This window comes from Mustela lutreola, chromosome 11, assembly GCF_030435805.1.
Source record: "Mustela lutreola isolate mMusLut2 chromosome 11, mMusLut2.pri, whole genome shotgun sequence".
NCBI classification, from domain to species: Eukaryota; Metazoa; Chordata; class Mammalia; order Carnivora; family Mustelidae; genus Mustela; species Mustela lutreola.
In genome coordinates, this window is record NC_081300.1 from 856,381 (window position 1) to 877,364 (window position 20,984).

The window sequence follows — 20,984 nt, forward strand, 5'->3', positions numbered from 1 at the left end:
GAGCCCTCCACGAAGCCATCGGTGTGATCCGTCAGCTCAAGAGCACGATCCACTCGTGGTGTTCAATTCAGGAGTATTAAAAAAAAAAAAATTACCCAAAATATTAGGAAAAATGTATGCTTTCAAGTCATTTCTAAACACTCTGCTACAGACTGATGTGATGTAAAATTTGCCCAACTTTACATTCATCAACCAAAGTCGTGGAAGTGACTTTCGTAGGTGTCTGGAACACGGTGCGTCCCTTGGTTTGTTGTCAGATTTGATACAGGTATATGGGTGCTATGTCCCACTTAACTTACTCTGTTATTCCCTTTTCTAAACTTTTCATTCAATGAAATAATTTCCTCCACAACCAGTGTCCCTCTTAGAGTTCAATAATCCTCTTGTGATTCAAAAAACAAGCAGCTTACACTATCAAAAACCCACGTATCTTTCCTCAATCGTGGACATATTTACATTTTAAAAATAAAAGCTTAACTTGAGAACCAAAAATTCGTCAGAAAATGGAACGGAGAGCCCACACACGCCATCTTATTTGATTTTACATCAAGCCTCCTCGGTAGGTATTAGTTCAATCGTAAACACAAGACAGCAGACCTCTCTGTCCCTGGGAGAGGATGGCAGTCACTGAAACTGAAATTTCTCCTCACACCCTCTGAAGGCCACTGACTTCACAGAAGACAAAGAAAACCAACCAAGCCCAAGACTACAGCGTCAATGCGCACCACACAATGCCACAGCCCATTCAAAGACAACAGCAAACCTGAATCAGGATCAAGTCAAGAAACGCACAGAAAACATACTGAACTCAAAATACTTAGAACAAAGACAGACGCAAATTCTCGGAAGCAGCCAGAGGAAAACAACTCATCACAAATAGAAGCACAAGAATTCAAACGCCCGTACAGGAGAGGGACTCCATGTCCAAGTGCTGGGGGGGGGGGGGGGGGTTCAACCCAGAATTCTAAATCCAGCAACAAGATCCTCCAGGAATGAAAGCAAAGCAAAAACATTTTCAGATGAAAGATGAAACTTGCAGGATGTGTTACCGGCAGACCTCGTACAAAAGAATGCACGGGGCACCTGGGTGGCTCAGTTGGTTAAGCAGCTGCCTTCGGCTCAGGTCATGATCCCAGCGTCCTGGGATCGAGTCCCACATCGGGCTCCTTGCTCCGCAGGGAGCCTGCTTTTCCCTCTGACTCTGCCTTCCACTCTGTCTGCCTGTGCTCGCTCTCGCTTCTCTCTCTCTGATAAATAAATAAATAAAATCTTAAAAAAAAAAAAAAAAAAAAAAAAGAATGCTAAAGAAAGTTTCAAGATGAAGAAAAATGATACCATTAGGAAACTTGGAATTTCGGGAATGAAGAACACAAAATTCTTTAAAACGTGTATGATAACTGAAAGCAAAAGCCGGACATCGCACGGGGCAGTTTCCAGCACAGGAGCACGGGAATGGCCTCGGCGGCCGTCCTGCGTGGGGCAGCAGTTCCACGGCTGACAGTCAGTGGGAGACACGAACCGCGAGGCGCGGGCTGCGCACACTGCGGTCCTCAGAGCGGAGCCTCTCCACAGCGGAGCCTCTCCACAGCGGTACCGCGAACATCTGGGTCACAGAATTCTGTTGACGGAGCAGCCCTGCGCATCGCGGCATGTTCAACAGCACCTGGGTCGCTACACATTTGACACCAGTAGCGGCGTCCCCCCAGGCGTGACAATAACAGTGTGTCCGTACGATGTCAAATGTCACCTAGAAGACAAAAATCACTACCTACAAAAAAATAAAAATACTTGAAATGTAATGGCCTATAATGTTAAAAGATTAAAAGTAAAAATATGGAAAAAGATGCAATACAAATGCTTTCAAAGGAAGAACAGTCGCTACTGTAATCTATGACAAAAAGACATAAAACACTAGAAGGGAGGAAACGCCCAGGATAAAGGACGCCACACGGTGACCAACGATCGAGTCACCTACGAGCTCGAGCAGTCGTCAACGCGCCGGCGCCTCTCACCAGGGCAAGAACACGCAAGTGAGGGAGAGACGGACCCAGAACCTGCTGGAGACTTCGTGACTCATCGCTCAGTAACCGACAGAACAGCATGTCAGCAAGGACACCAAGACGCGGCCGCCACCCGCAGCCCACCCACGCTGGCCGCCGCGGACAGAGGGACAGAGCGCCGCGCCCTGCACAGCAGAATGTCCGCAGCAAAGGCGCCGTGAACACACCTTCCCGGGCCGCGTCCAGGCCGTAACGCGAACTAATGAATCCAAAAGAACTGAAATTAGACAAAGTGTGTTCTCTCACTGTAAAGGAATTTCTTCCGAAAGTCACTAACAGAAAGGGGTGTCTGGGGGGCTCAGGCAGTTAAGGGTCTGCTTTCAGCTCCGGTCACGGTCTCAGGGTCCTGGGATCCAGTTCCGCATGGGGCTCCCCGCTCGGCTGGGGGCCTGCTGCTCCCCCCGCCCCTCCGCCTCGCTCAGGCTTGCACTCTCTGTCTCTCTCCATTTCCTCTGATGTAAATAAAATCTTAAGGAAAAAAAAAAAAAACCACAGAACAGGGATGTCTGGATGGCTCGGTCGGTCAAGCGTCTACCTTCAGCTCAGGGTCCTGGGACCCAGCTGGCCGTCTGCGGGGGGGTCTGTCTCTCTGCGGCTCTCCCCCTACTCATCCTCTCTCTCACTCTCTCTCTAAGGATGTACTGGACGGCGACTGACATAACGTAATAAAAATATAAAATAAAAAATAAAAATAAACTTGAAAAATAAATAAAGCAATAAAGCAAATAAAATAAAACAGAAACAGAAAGATATCTGGAAAATCCACAAAGACCTGGCGGGCGGGGCGGGGGTGGTGGTGCACAGAAGCACCGTTTGGGAACAGAACCGTCCCGGTGCCGGAGAACCACCCACTGATTACTACAGCGGCCAACGGAAACGCACGATACGCAAGAGCAGCAGCGGCTTCAGCTAGCTTCCCACTGAGAACCAGTCGCCACAGGACTACGTGACGTCCCCCGGCGGCTGTGACACAGCACACACCCAGCACTCCTGCCAGCACACACACACGCTGACCTACGTACTCAATCCCAGAGCAGCGGTTCTCAAAGTGTGGTCCCCAGACCAGCAGCATCACCTGCGAATGTGACAGAAATAGAAGTCTCGGAGCCACCCCAAGAAACCAGGAACTTCTGGAACTAGCCCACAACTGGTGTCAAGAGCCTTTGCACTCCACTGTTTGAGAAGCACTGCTCTGGGGCTGATTTTCATATGACGGGACACACACAAAAGTAAGAACACTTCAGTTTAGCCCACACGTGAGACAAACCACCGGCCCGGACACTTCAAAAACGCCATGTCACCAGGAGAAAGAAAACCACCACAGGGGCGCCTGGGTGGCTCAGTGGTTAAAGCCACTGCCTTCGGCTCGGGTCATGATCCCAGGGTCCTGCAACTGAGCCCCGCATTGGGCTCTCTGCTCAGCGGGGAGCCTGCCTGCCTCTCTGCCTACTTGTGATCCCTGTCTGTCAAATAAATAAAATCTTAAAAAAATGAAAAGAAAGAAAGAAAACCACCACAAAGAATTCTCCAAATGAAAACGAACTAAAAAGATAAAACCAAATGAAACAATTGCTTGATTAAATCTTGACTGAACACAAAGCTGTAAAAGACATTTTTGAAAATGTCCTAGAACGTCACGTTGGGTCATAGCTGTACTAACCTTGGGGATAAACCAAACGCCACTCAAATCTGAACTTTAAAATGGTGAAGGATATGTTGTGTATTCTGCCACAAATTGAGAAAAAAAGACTGCTGTGACAACAGAAGACATCCGAATAGAGCTGTAGATGCCACGCCAGAGTCGCTGTTCATGCTCTTGGCCAGAACGACAGTGTCGTGGCTGGAGAACCCTGCTTCCCGTGGGGAGACCCTTGCCAAAGGTCTTACCAGGGAAGCACTGAAGAATGGGTCAGCACAGGGAGAAAACCAGTGAGGCCTAACATCGCCAGCTGCTGAATCTATGTAAACTGCAAGAACATTCTTTTGACTCCTCTGTATGTTGGAAATACCTCAGAGTGGACAAGTGGGGAAAATGTATCCACGCGAAAAAAATTTAAGACCCAAAGTGATGCTTGGAATTCAGCTTTCTCCATCTTTTTTCCTGCCATTGTGTCCAAGATCGGTCGTCATCTGGACACTGTCGTCTGCACCATCATTAAGATCTTCCTTCTCCAGATGGCCTGTGGGCTCCCAACCAACATTTTGAAAAGAAGAATGACCATGGTGAAACTCCGGACAACCAGGAGTCTCCAACAACAGAAGTCCTTCCGTCCGGCTCTGGAATGTCCTGAAACGTACCCCTACAGGACACAACCAGCTTGCAGTGCCCGTGAAGGACACACCAAGGCGGAGAGCGCCAACAAGCTGTGTGCGTGCTGAAGCGGTTCTCTTCTGAGCGGTCCTGCAGGGAGTCTGTGGACCTGCGTGTGAGTACGTGTACGCGTGTGTGGGTGTAGGCGTGTGTGCTGCCGGTGCCAGGCAGCCCTGTGCTCACCAGGATTCTGTGAAAACGTTGGAAGGCAAGACTCCAGAAGCCACTACCTTCTTGAAACTTCATTCCTGAAGCGGGTACCTCGCGGTCCCAACAAGAGTGGCGCTCAGGGATGGGAAAGATGCCTTTGGACGGTAAGGCCAAGGCCGACCTGCTACCTAAGCTGCTTTCACCATCTGGGTAACGTGTGGTAACTACACATCCAGCAAGGGGCTTACTGAGTTACAGGTCACTGAGGCATCTGCCACTGCGGAAAGACGTTTGTAACTTCCCACTAAATGATGTGTCAGTGGAAGTATCTGTATACAGAACTTTCTCCAGATTTTTACATGAATTCTTTCCAAGAACCCCAGAACTGTAATTGTTATATAAAGTCGTACGCTCTGAACACTTGAAATACCACTGCCAACTGCAAACCGAAACTCCGGCCCCTACAAGTGCTGTGAACAACACCGAAAGCACGTCTGCCTCACCCTCACCAGATGGGAGTCAACGCAGGTAGCCTTTGGTTGGAAGGGGAGGAAGGCGGCATCTTGTCGTCCCGGGCACTTCTGCTATCCACGGCGTCCGGTGCTGCTACCACGAACTGTGGCCAAGGCTGCGCCCATGCCTTGCAGAAATCGCAGTGGAGCTGGGCATACGTGGGACGTGTGCCCGGGGGGAGCACCCCCAGAACCAGGACCCTCTCCCGTGGCTCACACTCAGCAGCCCTGTGACACCAGCCTCGTCACAGGTGAACCTTCACTGGCCAAGAACTCAATGTGCCTCTTCAGCAAACATCAGCAGGACTGTGAGTGCTCTCGTCAGCCATGCGGCCCCCAGTGCTCTGCCCTCGCAGGTTTTTGCCCATAAGCCCTATTACTTTCAGTGAGTCCTTCTACCAAACACGAAGTCCTACAGGGATGGACACGGGACCCAACAACAGCAGTGGCCGTATGATTTATGCAAGAGCCCATCTCTTCCACGCTGATTTGTAAGACCTCTTAAATGTGTGAGGGTTGTTTGGGGGTCAAGGAAACAGGACTTTAACCTACAACCACATGGAACTCGAGCCCCTGCAGGGACCTACAGCAGGAGACCAGCATGTCGACACCGACTGCAGCCCTGGGAGACTGTGAGGCTCCGACCGGCAGAACTGGGAAGTAATACATTTGTTTTCAGCCACTAGATAGATGATCATTTTACAACAGCAACAGGACACTAACACAACCAGTGACGTGGTCTCGCTTTCTTCGTACTCGGAGTCCGCTTATAATCCTGCTTCCCGCTCCCAAGCCCTCCTCTTTCCCCTCTCCTGTGAAGCAGCCGCGGTAGGACAGGCGGGTCGGCAGCAGACAGCGGCGCTCTGCTCGCAGAGGACAGAGTGCTGACAGCCTCTGCCCAGACTCTCCCGGGCACCCCGATGCTTCAGGGCAGTGACAATTACACATCAAGGGGAAGTGACAACCGGCACTTGACCTGTCCCGGAACCACCCACCCTCACACCGTAAAGCGGCGAATGAGGCTGCACAGATGGTGAGCGGATGCTTAGCAAACATGAACCCCCCCCAACCCTTCTCCTCCTCCCAAGACTTCATATGAAAAATAAAAACCACGAGGCCTCTGAAAATACGGGAGTACAGAGAGTCCATGAGGCTGAGGACCCCACGGAAGATCACCTCTCCTCAGTCTTACAGGAAGCGGAACAGACACTCTGCAAGCCCCCTGGCCACGGGGGGTGCAGGGACCCCATCAACTCTTCGCTGAGCACCAACACGTGCGTGCCTACGCGGAAGACACGACGGTCCGAAACGGACCCGGCCCGCGCGTCACGGGGCTCAGACTCATTGGCTGTCAACTGACGACGATGGCGGTGGCAGCGGGCAAGACGGTCCCCTGGCTCTTGCAGGGGTGCCGCTGGAGTCCAGGCTGCGGGGGCTGCGTCCAGGTGGGGGGGGAGGGGATGTGAGCGAAGGCCCGCCGGAGGAGGGCAGGAGAGCAGCGTCCGGCTCAGGAAGGCCTGCCAGCCGCCCAGGCCAAGCCACAGCTGTCCGTGGGGAGCCTGGACCCGGAGTCGGGACACAGAAGCAGCCTGCTTCGAGATCACGCACACAGCCAGTAACTCCCACAGGGAGAGCGACGAGAGGTCCAGGCCGCTGCGTCCTGCGCCCAGGCCGCCCAAGACAGCAGTGTGTTCTGAAAGATGAGATACAGACATACACACATGTAAAAAGGAGAAGAAAATGTCTCCCATAAAAACGGAAGATCAAATACATGATCTACCTTCAGTACCGAAGATACTGCTTTTTCTTAAGGCTGAAACCTACCGAACAGAAAATGAGAGATTATGACAAAATGTAGGAAGCTGGAAAGCAGAGGGACAGACGGTAAATAAAGAGATCCGAGACCCGAGACAAACAGAAGTGTCGGCACCGCAGCGGGAAGCAGGAGAACCTCCAGACCCCGGAGGGCAGGTCGGGCGTCTCGTGGACCTCGGCAGGGGTGTGCAGGGAGGAAAGAGTAGGACATGACCGAAGGCTACGAGGAAATATCTGGGTGCTCCAATGACCCATCCCCACAAGGATCAAGGGACAGTGAGCCGCTGGGCAAGGGAGCGCAGGAGAGAAAGCAGAGGCGAGGCGAAGGGAGGGCTAGTGAGCGCCCGCGTGAGCCAGCCTGGGCCGCGTCCTGCCTTCCGCATTGAGAGGAGGAAGGACAGACGCCCACGGCCAGTGTTTGCTGAAACTGCCAGGCAAGAATCGAAGCACCTCACATAAGTTCATTTCATTCCAGGTTTTAGAAAATTAACATAGAAAAATTTTACTATAAGAAAGAAAAATTACGGAAATTTCCGAAACAAATATGGTCGATCCGTGTGACGTGACATCACTCAGTTTAGAAAGAGGAGGGACGGTGACGGTGCTGAGGCTAGAAGCGTGAGGACGTGGCGTGCAGCCGAGTGAGCCAGACACCGGGGGACAGACCCTGAAGGGCTCTACTCCCACCAGGGGTCGACAGTCAACTCCACAGACACGGAGGTACAGAGGCTGCGTACGAGGCCCGGGAGGGGAGCTCTGCTCTATGGGTGCAGAGCTCGGGCTGGGGAAGAGGCAGGAGGCCTGCGGGCGGGCCGTGGGGACAGCGGCACAAGGGCAGGACAGCACCGCACCGCTCACTCGGGGAGACGCGGCTAAGACGGTAATTTTTGTGTGCCCGGTAGAATTTTCTTAGAAAGGAACAATTTCTGTAAATATTGCTGATATCCGGCTCCCCAGCAGCCAGCCACGTAACCCCCGGCCGATGGCTATTTCCTCATCTTTATCCACATCTCCAACATTCCAAGCTGGTTCCTACCCCGACGTCTGCCTGAACACGCCACAAGGACCCTGCCCCTCCTCCTCCCGCCGGCTGCCACAGATCAGGCCCTGGAGTCCCTGTGGTTACCCTGGAAAAGCCAGATGTGCGCCACCAGGCACGTTCAGGCAAGCTCGATCCCTTGGGGAGCCCAAACCCCAAGGAAAAAGAACCCCTGCAGGCCTCCTGCACTGCGAGGCCCAGAGAAGGGGGCTGCGGGCCAGGGCGCCCTCCCGCAGCCAGGCGCCCCAGGGGCCTGGATTCCGCACGGTCCCAGAAGAAAAGCTGAGAGCAAATGACAAACTGGGGGACACATGACAGCACAGACATAAAAGTATTCCTCGTAAATAAAATGTAAACAAGCGAACACTCTGACAGACAAGCAAAGACGGTTCATAAACGAGACAGACCGCTGTCTGCAGAGATCACGGGCGGCCGCCCCGGGAACCCCCACCCTTTCCACACACCCCTGCGGGGATGCTCGGGGCTGGCGCTGTCCTGAGGGCCGCGGGGAGCCCCGGGAGGACAGATAGCACCAACACAAGCGGGCGCGCTCCTTGGCAGAGGGAGGCGAGCCGGGAAGACTGCCGTAAAGGAGGCGTGAGGGCCAGAAGGAAGCGGAGTCGCGGCAGGAGACACGAGCCAAGACGGAGCCCAGCCCGGAGGGCCGCGAGGCCTGGAAGGGGCTGCAGAAGGCCTAGGACTGGAGAGGAAGCTGGGCAGCCGGCCGCTGCGGAGGCCGGCAGGGTCGAGTCCCGGGGCGGGCTGGCTGGCCAGCGGGAGGAGTCTCGCTCGAACTCTCACTGGAAGGGGAAGCCAGTGGAAGGTTTTAACGCTAGGAATAATTTTTGTTTTCAAAAGAACTTCTAAAACACGCAAATTAAAACAATTGAAAGAAAGAATTCTTAGCACTCCGTATGCTTAATTACCAATCTTGGCTAACGAGTCTCTCTTAATGGCTGGTAAGAGCATGAACAACTCTTCTGGAGGACAGTTTGTGACAATGCACCAAAGGCCTCTTTTTTGTAATGTGAATAAATTTTAAGCACAAGCTCCAGTTATCCTATGACAACATGAATATTTGAAAACATGAAAAACGTATATATGATTGATCTACAAAGACGACCGTTACTGTGCTATGCTGCTTAAGTCTACCCAAGGGGCACCTGGGTGGCTCAGTGGGTTAAAGCCTCTGCCTTCGGCTCAGGTCATGATCTCAGGGTCCCGGGATCGAGTCCCGCATCGGGCTCTCTGCTCGGTGAGGAGCCTGCTTCTTCCTCTCTCTCTGCCTGCCTCTGATCTTTGTCTGTCAAATAAATAAACTCTTAAAAAAAATAATAAAAGTAAAAATAAAAAGTCCACCCAAAAAGCACGGAAGACTTCCGTATGAGTGACTAGACCTGGTCACACGTGTCCGACAACCACACTGTCGCTGACCGCAGTCAGTGGAGGGAGAGTCACTTGGAGGAGCCGGGAGAGGGAGGCGGCACCTGTCTCCCCACCCCCACCTGCCCCAAGGGCCGCCTCACTCCAGGCACCATGCACAAGACCACACAACATCCCTACAACAAGAGAACCACCATCTTAGACGCTCAGGCAAAAGCTCCTCTTATCCGTCAGGTAGCGGGCCTAAAACTGAGTTAATAGGTTTCCTCAGAAAAATTCCTTTTTTCTTGTTCTCTGCATCAGCTCACTTCTTTTAAAATCGTCAACTAGAAAACGAATATGTATACAAAATGCAATTAAAATTCAAAGTGCTCCTAAAATATATTATAATACAGTGTATGGAATGAGATTTTCACTCTTTTTCATTAAGTTCTTTGAGCTACTGTGTTGCATTTTAGCAAAAGTCACAATCTTATCAAGTTTAACGCTAGAAAAGTAGTACAAAGAGTCTGAAGGATAATGAACATAACCAGCATCATGTTTAGTAACCTCCACTTCAGAGATGGAGCCTTTGAACTGGCAAGCAATTTATTCCATTTCCAAAGCAATTTTCCTATTGTATTGAAAATTTTACCTCAGTATTTAAAAACAATAAGATGATGAATAATGGATTTTTTCAGAGACAGGATAAGCAGAAAATCTTAAGTGTCTTTGTTGCCTAGTGTCATACACACTTAATTGGTTTGTCACTCAAGAAAAATCAACGTTTCCAGCAATTAAGTATAATTCTGGAAACATATTTTTAAAACGAGTAAAAACAATGTGAACAAAGACGACAGAACAGATGATACCAAACCCAAGGGTACTGCCACACGAAGAAATGGAGACAGCGCTCTTAGCTGCTGCCAAAGGTTTAGAAAAATTGGGAACTTTCAACAAAACACTCAAGTACTAGAAGGTGCATAATTTACATGTATCTGAGTAAAAGTAAAAGTAGGTCAATACAATAACTAGCTTAAACTCACAGCAAGTATCGAACAGCCGTATTGTTCCCATTTTGAGGAGAAGCATTCCTGGGAAGCCAACTGATAGGAAAGGGAGAAACCATTTAAAATATGCCTAGTGCTTAAGCCTTCTTTAAGAAAAATAAACACTGCCCCCTTTGCCTGCATGTTAATAAAGCAGAAAAACAAAGAACAAAGTGCTATAAAGAAATGCATATGTTTCCTTCACCAAACACAGTTCCAAGTTCAAGTGTGTCACTGATGAGTCATTAACAAGCAGCAAAACCCTATCCTGGGAAGTTGGGACTCTTCCTTCCGACAACAGCAGAGGAGACAGACAGCAGAATAGCTGTTGAAAAATGAACAAAAGAGCACTGCCTGAAAAGCACACCTTGACCTTAGCAATGAAAACAAGCAAGACAGGCAAGGGCCAGTCAGTCCTCGTGCCCAGAGACGCCCGCCGCCCGCATGAGCTATGTACATGGTAACCTCGGAGCCACCGACTCCTCTTCCATGGCGTTCCCTAACAAGCCTCAGTGCCAATCTCCTGACATAAGATATGACAGCAACACGACACATAAATGGAAACAAGCTTCTAAATTAGAGCTGATGGTACAATATCTAGTATTCTGTAAATACCAATCCAGAAATGAAAAGCTAAGTGGCCAGTTAGCTCAGGACACATAATCCAGTTTCCTAAAACTGTGATGTTCATAATCACCAAATCTATCTTCGTGCTAGTAACTGTCAGTTGTAGAAGATGAAGTGAAACATACCTTTTCTGGCAGGTTTAAAGAATTTCGAAAGCTCAAGTGAACTACAGATCCTTAAAAGTAGGTCTCTGGCACCAAGGAGTCCTGGGCCTGAGCACTTGGATAAATGCTACCTTAAGACTCACTCAGGAGGGGCGTCTGGGTGGCTCCACTGGTTCAGCGTCTGCCTTCAGCTCAGGTCACGGTCCCAGGATCCTGGGATGGAGCCCCACACTGGGTTCCCTGCTCAGCAGGAGTCTGCTTCTCCCCTCCCTCGGCCATTTCCCCTGCTTATGCACCCTCTCTCTCTCCCTCTCCCTCTCTCAAATAAATAAACGAAATCTTAAAGAAAAACAAAAAAGGAAGAGCCATTGGCACTTGTAAAAAACCTTTTCAGTTGTGAATCATCACAGAAAAACAGAAGTTTGATCTTTTACAACTAGCAAGGTATTTTTTAGATCATCATCATACTTGTACAATTTTTAAGATTCAGAGAAAATTGTGTATAGACACTCAGAATGAGAAAACTAGCATTAAAAAATTTGTGTTGCCTCTATCAAGAAACGCACTAATATTTTAGAGATAATCAGACACTAGCCATCTGTTCTCAGCATGAATCTCTTCTCAAACACTAAAGTTTAACTATTATAATACTGCAAATGGCTCTAGGCAGGGCCAAAAGCTACACTGCGACATGAAGCAAAGAAAAGGCACTAACAGACACAGATAAACAAAATGATGTCCAGTGTCAGTCATTCTTCTTTCCACTGTGAAGATGATCTCAATGACAGAGGCACCATTTAAGAGACAGAAATGGAAAGTCAAATTCACAAATACCTTACTTTTACCCAGCTATACAAAATACAAGAAGAAAATCAATGCCTCACACTCGTTTATAGAAAATGATCTTATATAGTAATTATACTCTTACTGAACTATTAAATACTATGCATGGGACACAGCGTTTCATTCACCTAATAACTTCCGAAAAAAAAAACCTATAAAAAAACCACCCCCCTCCAAAGAAATCAAGAACATCCTCATGTATCGACGACACTCAAATCCTATCTAATTCGTCCCCTTGAAATTTTCAAGTAAAACCCAATGATGAAAAATTTTATACAAGTTGTAACAATCTATGATCACTATATTTTAACCACATGTGTCCTAAACTGGTATGATTATAATGAACCGAAAGTAATTTCACTCCAAGGAAAACCTGAGAACCTGTAAAATACATTACGACTCCTTATACAATATGCACACAAAATGACATTTTTACATGGTCAAAAAAAAAGCCTTTTAAAACATACAAAGCAAGAAAAGCCCATATCAAAGCTGTTTTCCTAACCACCAATTAGCTATCCATTGCCAATGTGGAGGAAAAAGACCTCGTAATATAAACCTTTGCTCCTGGAAATGTAAGACTGCATTTGCACTTTTTATATTTTTAATCTATTTTTTAGCTGTATTCTAATTTATAGCAGACATTTCCCAAAACAGAAATACTAGAAAAGCCGTAATATTGATATAAAACTTTAATCTATTCACTTTACAGTTCTGCACTTTACAGTTCTGAAGTATGAAACGAGAGATTTTCTTATATATCAAGTTAAAAGTACTCTTAAAACCAGCTTTGCTAAGGACATCTTACTGCCATAAGCATACCTACAGAGATGAGGGGAGGTGACCAGAAGTGGGGCACCAGGCCAGGCTCTCTCGGAGGCAAAGCAAACCCTGGGACACCCAGCGCCTGTAGGGGCGGCCGCACTCACCCGTGAGGGCACGAGAACACCGCATTTTACACTCTACATGGGAGACCCGTATCCAAACAACTTGCTAGTGAATGAAAAAATAAATAATAAGACTGACTTTAAAATCAAAAGAGTAAAGACAAAACCAGAACAAAAGTAAATGACTCCTTCCTGCCAGTTCCAGGGCAAGACTCCCTCCCCCAACCCGCACCCGCCCTAGGGCACCTGTAACCCTGCAGAGGACACGGGAAAGGTGAGGAGCAGGAGGCAGACCCGGAGAGACCTCAGACCCCAGAGGGCACACAACAGTGATGTCCCAATGTGCTCCTTCGACCTCCTTTATCCCCAGCTGTGCACTAGAGAGTCAGCAGCTGAAAAGCCAGGGGCACAAACCAGAGAGCCCCTGAGAACAGCCCGGTCCCTCCTGCCATCCCTACCACTGTCATGGGAACCTAGAGATGAAGGCCCCAGGCCGTACTGGAGGAGGCCACAGGCTGCAACAATCAGGCACTCCTCCCGCCCCTAGGAGACTCGAGGAGGACAGCAGAGCCCCATGGGCACTGCAGACCCATGTCCGCCCAGCGGGAAAGGGGCACCCTCCTCTCCCAGGTGTCAAAGGGAACCTAGCTTCCACCCCATCTGCCAGTAACAAAGCCGCACCACTTCATCCTGCCTCCCCACCCCCCAGGCCCAAGCGGGGTCAGAGGAAGCCTGATAAGACAGAGAAGAGCTGAAGAAAGTCCAGAGCCTAAAGCATAATATCCAAAATGTCCAGGATACAATAAAAAACACTCATTATACCAAAAGCCAGGGAAATCTCAGCTTCTGAAAGAAAAATAATCAACAGATGCCAACATGGAAGGGACGCCTATGTTGAAGTCACCTGACAAGGATTCTAGAACACCCACGTAAAGAGTAAGGTATGTCCTGGGCAATTACGAACGTACTTGAAGCAAGCGACAACAAACAAACAGCTATTTCAGCAAAGAAAGCTAATAGGAAGAAGAATCTGAAGGAAATTCTAAAACTAAAAAATACAATAATGGAGATTTGAAAACTTAATGCATAGGGTCCAGGGGCAGAAAAGAACAAACAAAGGAGAAACAATGAACTTGAAGAGTGAACAACAGAAATCACCCCATCTTGAGGGAAAATGGACTTAAAACGAATGAGGAGACACTCGGGCCCCTCTGAGACACAGGAAGAGGTCACACAAGGTGTCTCCAGAGGGTTTAGAAGAGCTGAAAGAGAGGGGCTCAGAAAGTCTTCAGACAAAGGGTAGCTGAAAACTTCTGACTTGACAAAAGATATTAAACTTGTAGATCCAATAGGCTACGTGAACCCAGACAGTATAAACCCAAAGAAATCCATGCCAAGACCCATAATATTCAAACTACTGAACTGAAGACCAGAAACAACGCTTGGAAGGAGTGAGAAATGACATCTGACCCACGGGAAAAGAAAACAATCCAAGGACATCAGATTTCTCATCAGAAGTCACGGAGTCCAGAAGAAGGAACGTAACATTTCCCAAGTGCTAAAGCAGAAAAAGGACAGTCGAGCACAAGTTGTACCGTATCCGGTGAACTCACCCTTCAGGAACGAAGGTGAAATGAGGCGGCCTAAGATGAAAGAAAACGAAGGGAATGTGCTTTCAGCGGACCTACACGAAACGAGCAGCAAGGAAGTCAGAACAGTAAGAAATCCAGGAACTTCAGGAACACAAACAGTGAAAACATGGGTCCATAAAACCGGCGTTTCTTCTCCTTTCGAGTTTTCTAGCTTACGTCCGAGAGACAGCAAAAATTACCACTGGCTGACGTGGAACTGCAGTCACAGGTAAGGGAAATACGTACTTTTCCATATGAAGTAAAATATTTATGTAATCATACAAGGTACTTACTTTACCCATAGGGGCGAGTAAAGGGATGCAAAGAGATACGGATTCTTCACTTTACTAACACTGGTAAAACAGCAACCCCAGAACACTGCAATGAGTCCCATACGTATAATGGAATACTAGAAGTAGCGGTGGGGCGCCTGGGTGGCTCAGTGTTAAAGCCTCTGCCTTCAGTTCGGGTCATGGTCCCAGGGTCCTGGGATCGAGCCCCGCATCGGGCTCTCCCTCAGCAGGGAGCCTGCTTCCTCCTCTCTCTGCCTGCCTCCCTGCCTACTTGTGATCTCTCTCTCTGTCAAATGAATAAATAAAAATCTTTAAAAAAATAAAAATACTAGAACTAGCAGTAAATAACATCTATACAAAGAGATACAGTGGAAAAACACCATACGTAAATCAAAATGGAATCCTAAAGATGCTCAAGTAACCCACAGAAAAACCGGAAGAAGAACACAAAGAAACAACACAGCAATCAAAAAGGAAAATGACAGCTATAAGCCCTAACTCGTCAATCATCACACGGAACGTGAATGATCTAAGTCCGTCAGTCCTAAGGCAGAGACAGGCGCGTAGATACAAAACGCAACCCGACTGGATGCTGACTACGAGGAACTCCCCTCACACACAAGAGGCTGCAAGTAGAAGGTCGGAAGATTACATGCCAGGCCAACACTCACCAGAAGAAAGCATGAGTGGCTGAATTAATGTCAGAAAAAGTAAAGCCCAGAGCAAAAATACTAGAGACAGATGGGCATTAGATAATAGTAAAGAGCTTTGGTCGGTCAAAACAGAGCAAGCCCAACTCCTTCTGCACCAAATGACGGACAAACAGTAAAGTGGAAGTGGATAAAATCAAGAGCAAACACAGACCAATGCACAATTACAGGTCGAGTCGTCAACCACCCGCCCTCCGTGACCAAGAGAATGACTAGACCGTGAACCGGCCGAGACAGCCCACACGAGCTAATCAACATTTCAGCACATTTCACCCCAGGACAGCACAATCCATTTTCTTTTGGGCCCTGAAATTCTTACCATTATGCCGCATTCTTGGTCACCAAACAAACCACCAAAATTAAATGAAATAACGCGAAGCATGTTCTTTAACCACAAAGAAATCTTGCTAGAAATTAGTGACAGCAAAGTAACAGCAAATTTTCCATACACACTCCTGAGTAACCCACGAGACAAAGGGGAAGTCTCAAAGTAAAGCGAAATGCCAAAAGTCTGTGGGACACATGTAAATCGGTGCCGAGAGGAAAATTTACAGCACAAAATGCTTACATTAAAAAAAGAGGAGGAGGGGCGCCTGGGTGGCTCAGTGGGTTAAAGCCTCTGCCTTCAGCTCAGGTCATGGTCTCAGGGTCCTGGGATCGAGCCCCACATCAGGCTCTCTGGGCGGGGAGCCTGCTTCCTCCTCTCTCTCTCTGTCTGCTTCTCTGCCTCTTTGTGATCTCTGTCTGTCAAATAAATAAATAAAATCTTAAAAAAAAAAAAAAAGAGGAAAAGTCTCCAATCAATAATCTAAACTCCCACCATAAGAAACAAGAATGAAAAGACAAAAATAAACCTAAATAGCAAACAAAAAGAAGGAAAAAATAAAGCACAGAAGTTAATAAAACCAAAAGAAAACTACAGAAAAAATAAGAAAAATAAAAGATGGCTCTTTGGGGGAAAAAAAAAAAAATCAATCCTCTAGTGAGATTAAGCAACAAAACAATGAAGGCACAAACCACCACCATCTGAAGGAAACAACATCCAAAAGGTAGTGAGAGACTGCCACGAACTCTATGCACCTAAATACAGCAACTTTCCTGAAAGGACCAATCCCTCAACTGGCACAATCACAACTCACCCAAAATGAAACAGCTCATTTGAGTAGCCTAGTTAACTATTAAAGAAACTGAGTCTGTAAACTGAAACACCCAAAAAGGAAATCTCTAGGTCCACATGGTTTCACTGGAAAATTCTACCAAACACTTAAAGAAGTTAACAGCGACTCTATTTGATGTCTTCCGGGAAGCAGGAGAGAAGGGAACACTTTCCAGGCCATTGCATGAGGCCAGGTATGGGGGTAAAATCTGACAGTCACCGCTCTTCTATTCATGGAAGAGAAACATTTAGCCAAGTGCAGCCCTGCTCTGAGGGGAACAGGGGTCCGCAGGAGCCAGCAGGGACATCTAATTCCATCCTGGGTGGGGTTGAGATAATGGAAGGTTTCAAAAGAAAAGCAATTCTAGATGTTGACAGAGCCACTGAAACATGGAGATTCTAAACGCCAGGAGAAACAGCTAGAAGAATCCAAAGGAAGTGCCTCTAGGGTGAGATGCTAGGGTACGGAGAGAGGAATGAGCAGAACACAGAGCCACAGTGTCTTCTCCTAAGCCTTTTACCCTATGTTACCACGATCAAAGACAACCAAACATCACAAAATAATGTAAAAGCACAACTTCCAGTCCAGATCCAACTCCCCCTGCACCTCTTACCTAAGTCCAACTCTAAGCTTGCAAACAAAGCAAGAGCCAAGCAAAGCAGAGCTCTGGAAGGTGGTAAGGCAGCAGTTAAGAGGAAGAGGGTTGGCTGGCTTAGGACCGAGGACGGGAGAAATTACTCAGTAGGAGGACATCCTACATGCCCTCACTCAACAGAAGGAAGGAGAGATGTCTGGCATTCCCCAACTCCCAACCTAGCAAGAAAAGGCAGCCCAGAAGAATCATTCCTCCCCTGGAGGGTACAAGCGTCCACCACCACCAGCAAGACAGATCAACACGTGCTGTGGGAAATGGCGTCCTTCCCCATGGACCGAAGACTCCCCTGGGCTGTCACGGGACACTGCTGCCTCTGGGCAGCACCAGTCAGGGGAACCCTGCCACAAAAAGAGGTTAGAAGCCTCAGAAAGCTGCTGTGTCTCCATGAGCCTGAGACGCCCATCTCTCACCAGGAGGGAAACCAGGCAGCACCAGCAAGCACAGCACCACTTCAGAGGTGGCCAGTCCAGTTAACCGTTTCTGTTTAGGGCCTGAACTCCCCTCCTGTGCCACCAGAGCCCAGAGCAGCAGGAGGAACCAGCAAGAGGAATCGGAATGGCCACCATGGGGCAGAGACTCCTCCCCTAACCAGACACATGCAACAGCCAGGCACGTGCACGGCAGACACCACCCCCACCCCCACCCAGCAGCGTCTTCATCACGTGGGCTGACCATTCCTCCTCTTACCGAGACCCGGGCCTTGTCCTCTCAGCAGCAGGAGCAGAGATGAGGGAGAGTCGCTGTACACCACAGCAACCAAGCACACCGAAAATCAGAGCACAAAGTTAAAGTGTCACGGGACTCACAGCCCACAGGCGGAGGCCAGGACCTACAGGCTAAGCCTAAACACAGTGCTCAGCTGCTGAATGAAGAGCTACAACCAGAACCCACATTCTGCACAAGGAAGAGACAAAACGTCCAGGATAAACTAAAAAATCCAGTCCTACCCAGAACAGAAGACTCACAGTGTGAGTCGCAAAAGATGATCAACAGACACCAAACCTCAGATTCACTCCGATACTGGAATTACGGGACCATCGTTTTAAGCAGCGAACATACACATGCTTCAAGAGCCGATCACAAATCCTCTGAAAACAAAGAGAACTTACACAACTGACAACGATGAGCCGGATCCGCTGCTGCAGGAGACCAACAGAAGACTGAAGATGACAAAGGGCAGAATTAGGCAACCCGACAACAAAGCAGGACAACTCACACAGTCTTGACATGGCAAAGGAAACCAGGGCGGGGGGAGCCCACGGCAATGACGGAAGACCAACAACAGAGCCAGCACTCGTGTCACCGCAGTACCCGCAGGACAGAGACCACGGCGGAGACCGGAGTCCTTGAAGCAACTCCCTAACTCTGGTGAAACCGACCCGCAGGGACTGAACACTTACCCGACTCCAACCAAGATAAGCCGAAAGACATGCACAGCAAGACACCCAATCGGATCTGTGAAAACGAAGACACATGCAACCGGGAAGGCTGTCCGGGAACGGGCACGTGGCCCGCGCGGACACACAAGGGCCGCGGCAGGAGCGCCGCGGCAGGAACCGCGCCGGCCGGGCGCGCAGCCCCCAGTCCAGAGACCGTCCCCCCGGAGCTCCGGAGCCATCGCGCCATCCCGCAGGAAGGACGGGAACGCAGACACTCTGAGGAGGAAGGAATTCCACGACCGGCCCCAGAAAGCGCCTCAATACCAAGGACTGGAGAAGAGCCGCGGGGCACCGGCCGCGAAGCCGAGTCCGGTTCCGCACGGCGCGCGCGGGGCTTCGCGCGGAGGCTCGGCGCGCGGTCTGCGGCCCCGGCGGGAAGACGCTCACGGGGCCAGGGCGCCAGCAGGTGTCCACGCCGCGCTCCCCGACGGCGACGGCGACAGCGCCGCGGCCCGCGCCCTGCGACAGGGACAGGAGACGCCGCCGCGAACACGGCCGCAGAGCGTGACGAGGGACGAGAGTCGGGAGCGGACGCGCGAACAAACGCAGCCACAGCGGCCGCGGCAGAGGGCCGGGACCCGCGGGCGCCCCGGGCGACACCCGCGTGCGACAGACCCACGACGAGCGCGAGGCAGCCGGAGGCCAGCGGAGCCGAACAGCGGCCGTGGCAGAGCGCGGAGCACGAGCGCACGCAGAGCGCGGGGCAGTGAGGGCCGCCGGCCCCGGAGGACGCGGGGATCCCGACGGCCCCCGGCACGCGCGGGGCGGCGGGGCGAACCTCCTGTGCGACGACGGGCGGGTTCCCCGGAACGGTGTCCCCAGCGCCCCCCGAACGACCGACACAAGCACTGCCACGGGTGACACGACGGAGGAAACGGACGTGGCCCTCGGCGCCGAGCACGACGCGCAGACCCCGCAGCAGGTTCCCGGCAGCCTGTCGCCACCCGCTAGAACGACGGCGCTCGAAGCCCGGCTCAGGTCGCCGGGGTCGAACCGCGGGTCGGCAAGAGAGCCGAGGTCCGTCCCGCGTCGGGGCCACAGCCTCTCCTGTAGGGGCAGGGGCCGCGGTGACCGGAGGGCCGGACGCGGCGACGGCCGGACACCGACCACGCGGCTCCGCGGGCGCAGCGCGTGCAGCGTCGGGGGCGCCCGTCGGCTCCCGGACCTCGGGCGGCAGGTCGAGCCCCGCCTGGGGCGCCGCGCTCAGCGGGGAGTCGGCTGCAGGCCCGCCCCGCGCCCGCCCCGCGCGGCTCGGAGAAGTTCGGTGCCTCCGCGGGGGCTCGGGGCGGCACGTCGGGTCCGCGCGGGGCGGCACGTCGTCTTCCTCGAAGTCTGTTCCCCGCAAACCTGCGTCCTTTCAGCGGCAAGCAAGGCGGGCGCGAGCGGGGGCCCCGCCGCACCGCCCCGCGAGCGCACGTCGGGTCAGCGCGCACGCCCCGCCGGCCCCGGGACCCGGCGCTCCGCCGCAGCCGCGCTTCCCCGCCCGCTCGGGGTCCGCGTCCGCGCGCTCACGGCGCCCCGGACCGTCGCGGGGCCCGGGCGGCGGCGGGGTCTGCGGGGGGCGCCCCGCACCGCCCGCCCGGCCCGACAGAGCGCCGCAGCGGCCCCCGCAGCCCCGGCCGAGTGCGGGCGACCCCCGCAGCCCCGGCCGACGCGGCGCCCGCAGCGGCTCCCCGCGAGGACAGGCCGGCGTCGGGAGCGCGGCCGCGGCCTGCGGGCGGGGACGGCCGCGCCGGCGGGGCTGCGGGGCCCCGGGGTCAGGGCGCCGCGGGCGGAGGGACGTGGGCGCGTCCTCACCTGCTGGGCCGCTCGGCCCCGGGCCCGGGCCCCGCCACGCTGTAGTAGGCCGCGCGCCTGCGGTTGGCCGCGGCCGCCGCGCCGCGCACCGGGCACAGAGGGATCTGGTCCGCCATGTTCCGGCCGCCCCGCTCCGACGGCGCAGAGGGCCGCCGCGCGCTCCGGCCAGCCCCCAGCGCGTCGGGGCCCGATGGCGTCACGGCGCGGCGCGGCGCAGCCTGATGACGACAGCGGGCGGCGAGGGTAGCGCGCGGAAGGCGGCGGTGTTCCGAGGCTCCGCCCCACCGCGCGCCCGGGCCGGGTGGCGTCACCGCGCGGCGTGCGCGTGCGGCGGAGGCCGGACCGTCCCGGGCGCGCGGAGGCTGTGCGGGGCCGCGCCTGCGGACGGACGCTCGCGGGAGGGGCCTCCGAGGAGCCGCCGGCGTCGGGCGCGCCCAGCCCGGTCCGCGCCGGCTCGAGCGCTGATTCCGGCCCGCGCTCCGCGGAGGCCCCTCCCGCGCCGCCGGCCTCCGCCCGCCCGGTCGCCCGCCCCCCGCTGACTCC

General features: G+C 52.0%; 1 protein-coding gene across 6 annotated transcripts in view; it reads right to left on the minus strand.

Moving 5' to 3' along the window:
• Window positions 1-20,708, minus strand: part of ATP9B (ATPase phospholipid transporting 9B (putative)) — a 217,169-nt gene extending 196,461 nt beyond the window's left edge. For 5 of the 6 annotated variants that reach the window (XR_009345865.1, XR_009345864.1, XM_059139644.1 and 2 more), the window contains exon 1: window positions 20,442-20,608. Coding sequence is in view for 4 of the 6 variants with exons in the window: in XM_059139644.1 (XP_058995627.1) it covers window positions 20,442-20,557 (116 nt within the window). In the remaining 2 variants the exon portion in view is untranslated. Of the gene's footprint in view, window positions 1-20,441 lie in introns of all 6 variants that reach the window. The other variant, XM_059139646.1, reaches the window with a different exon arrangement.
• Window positions 20,709-20,984: the final 276 nt, after the last annotated feature.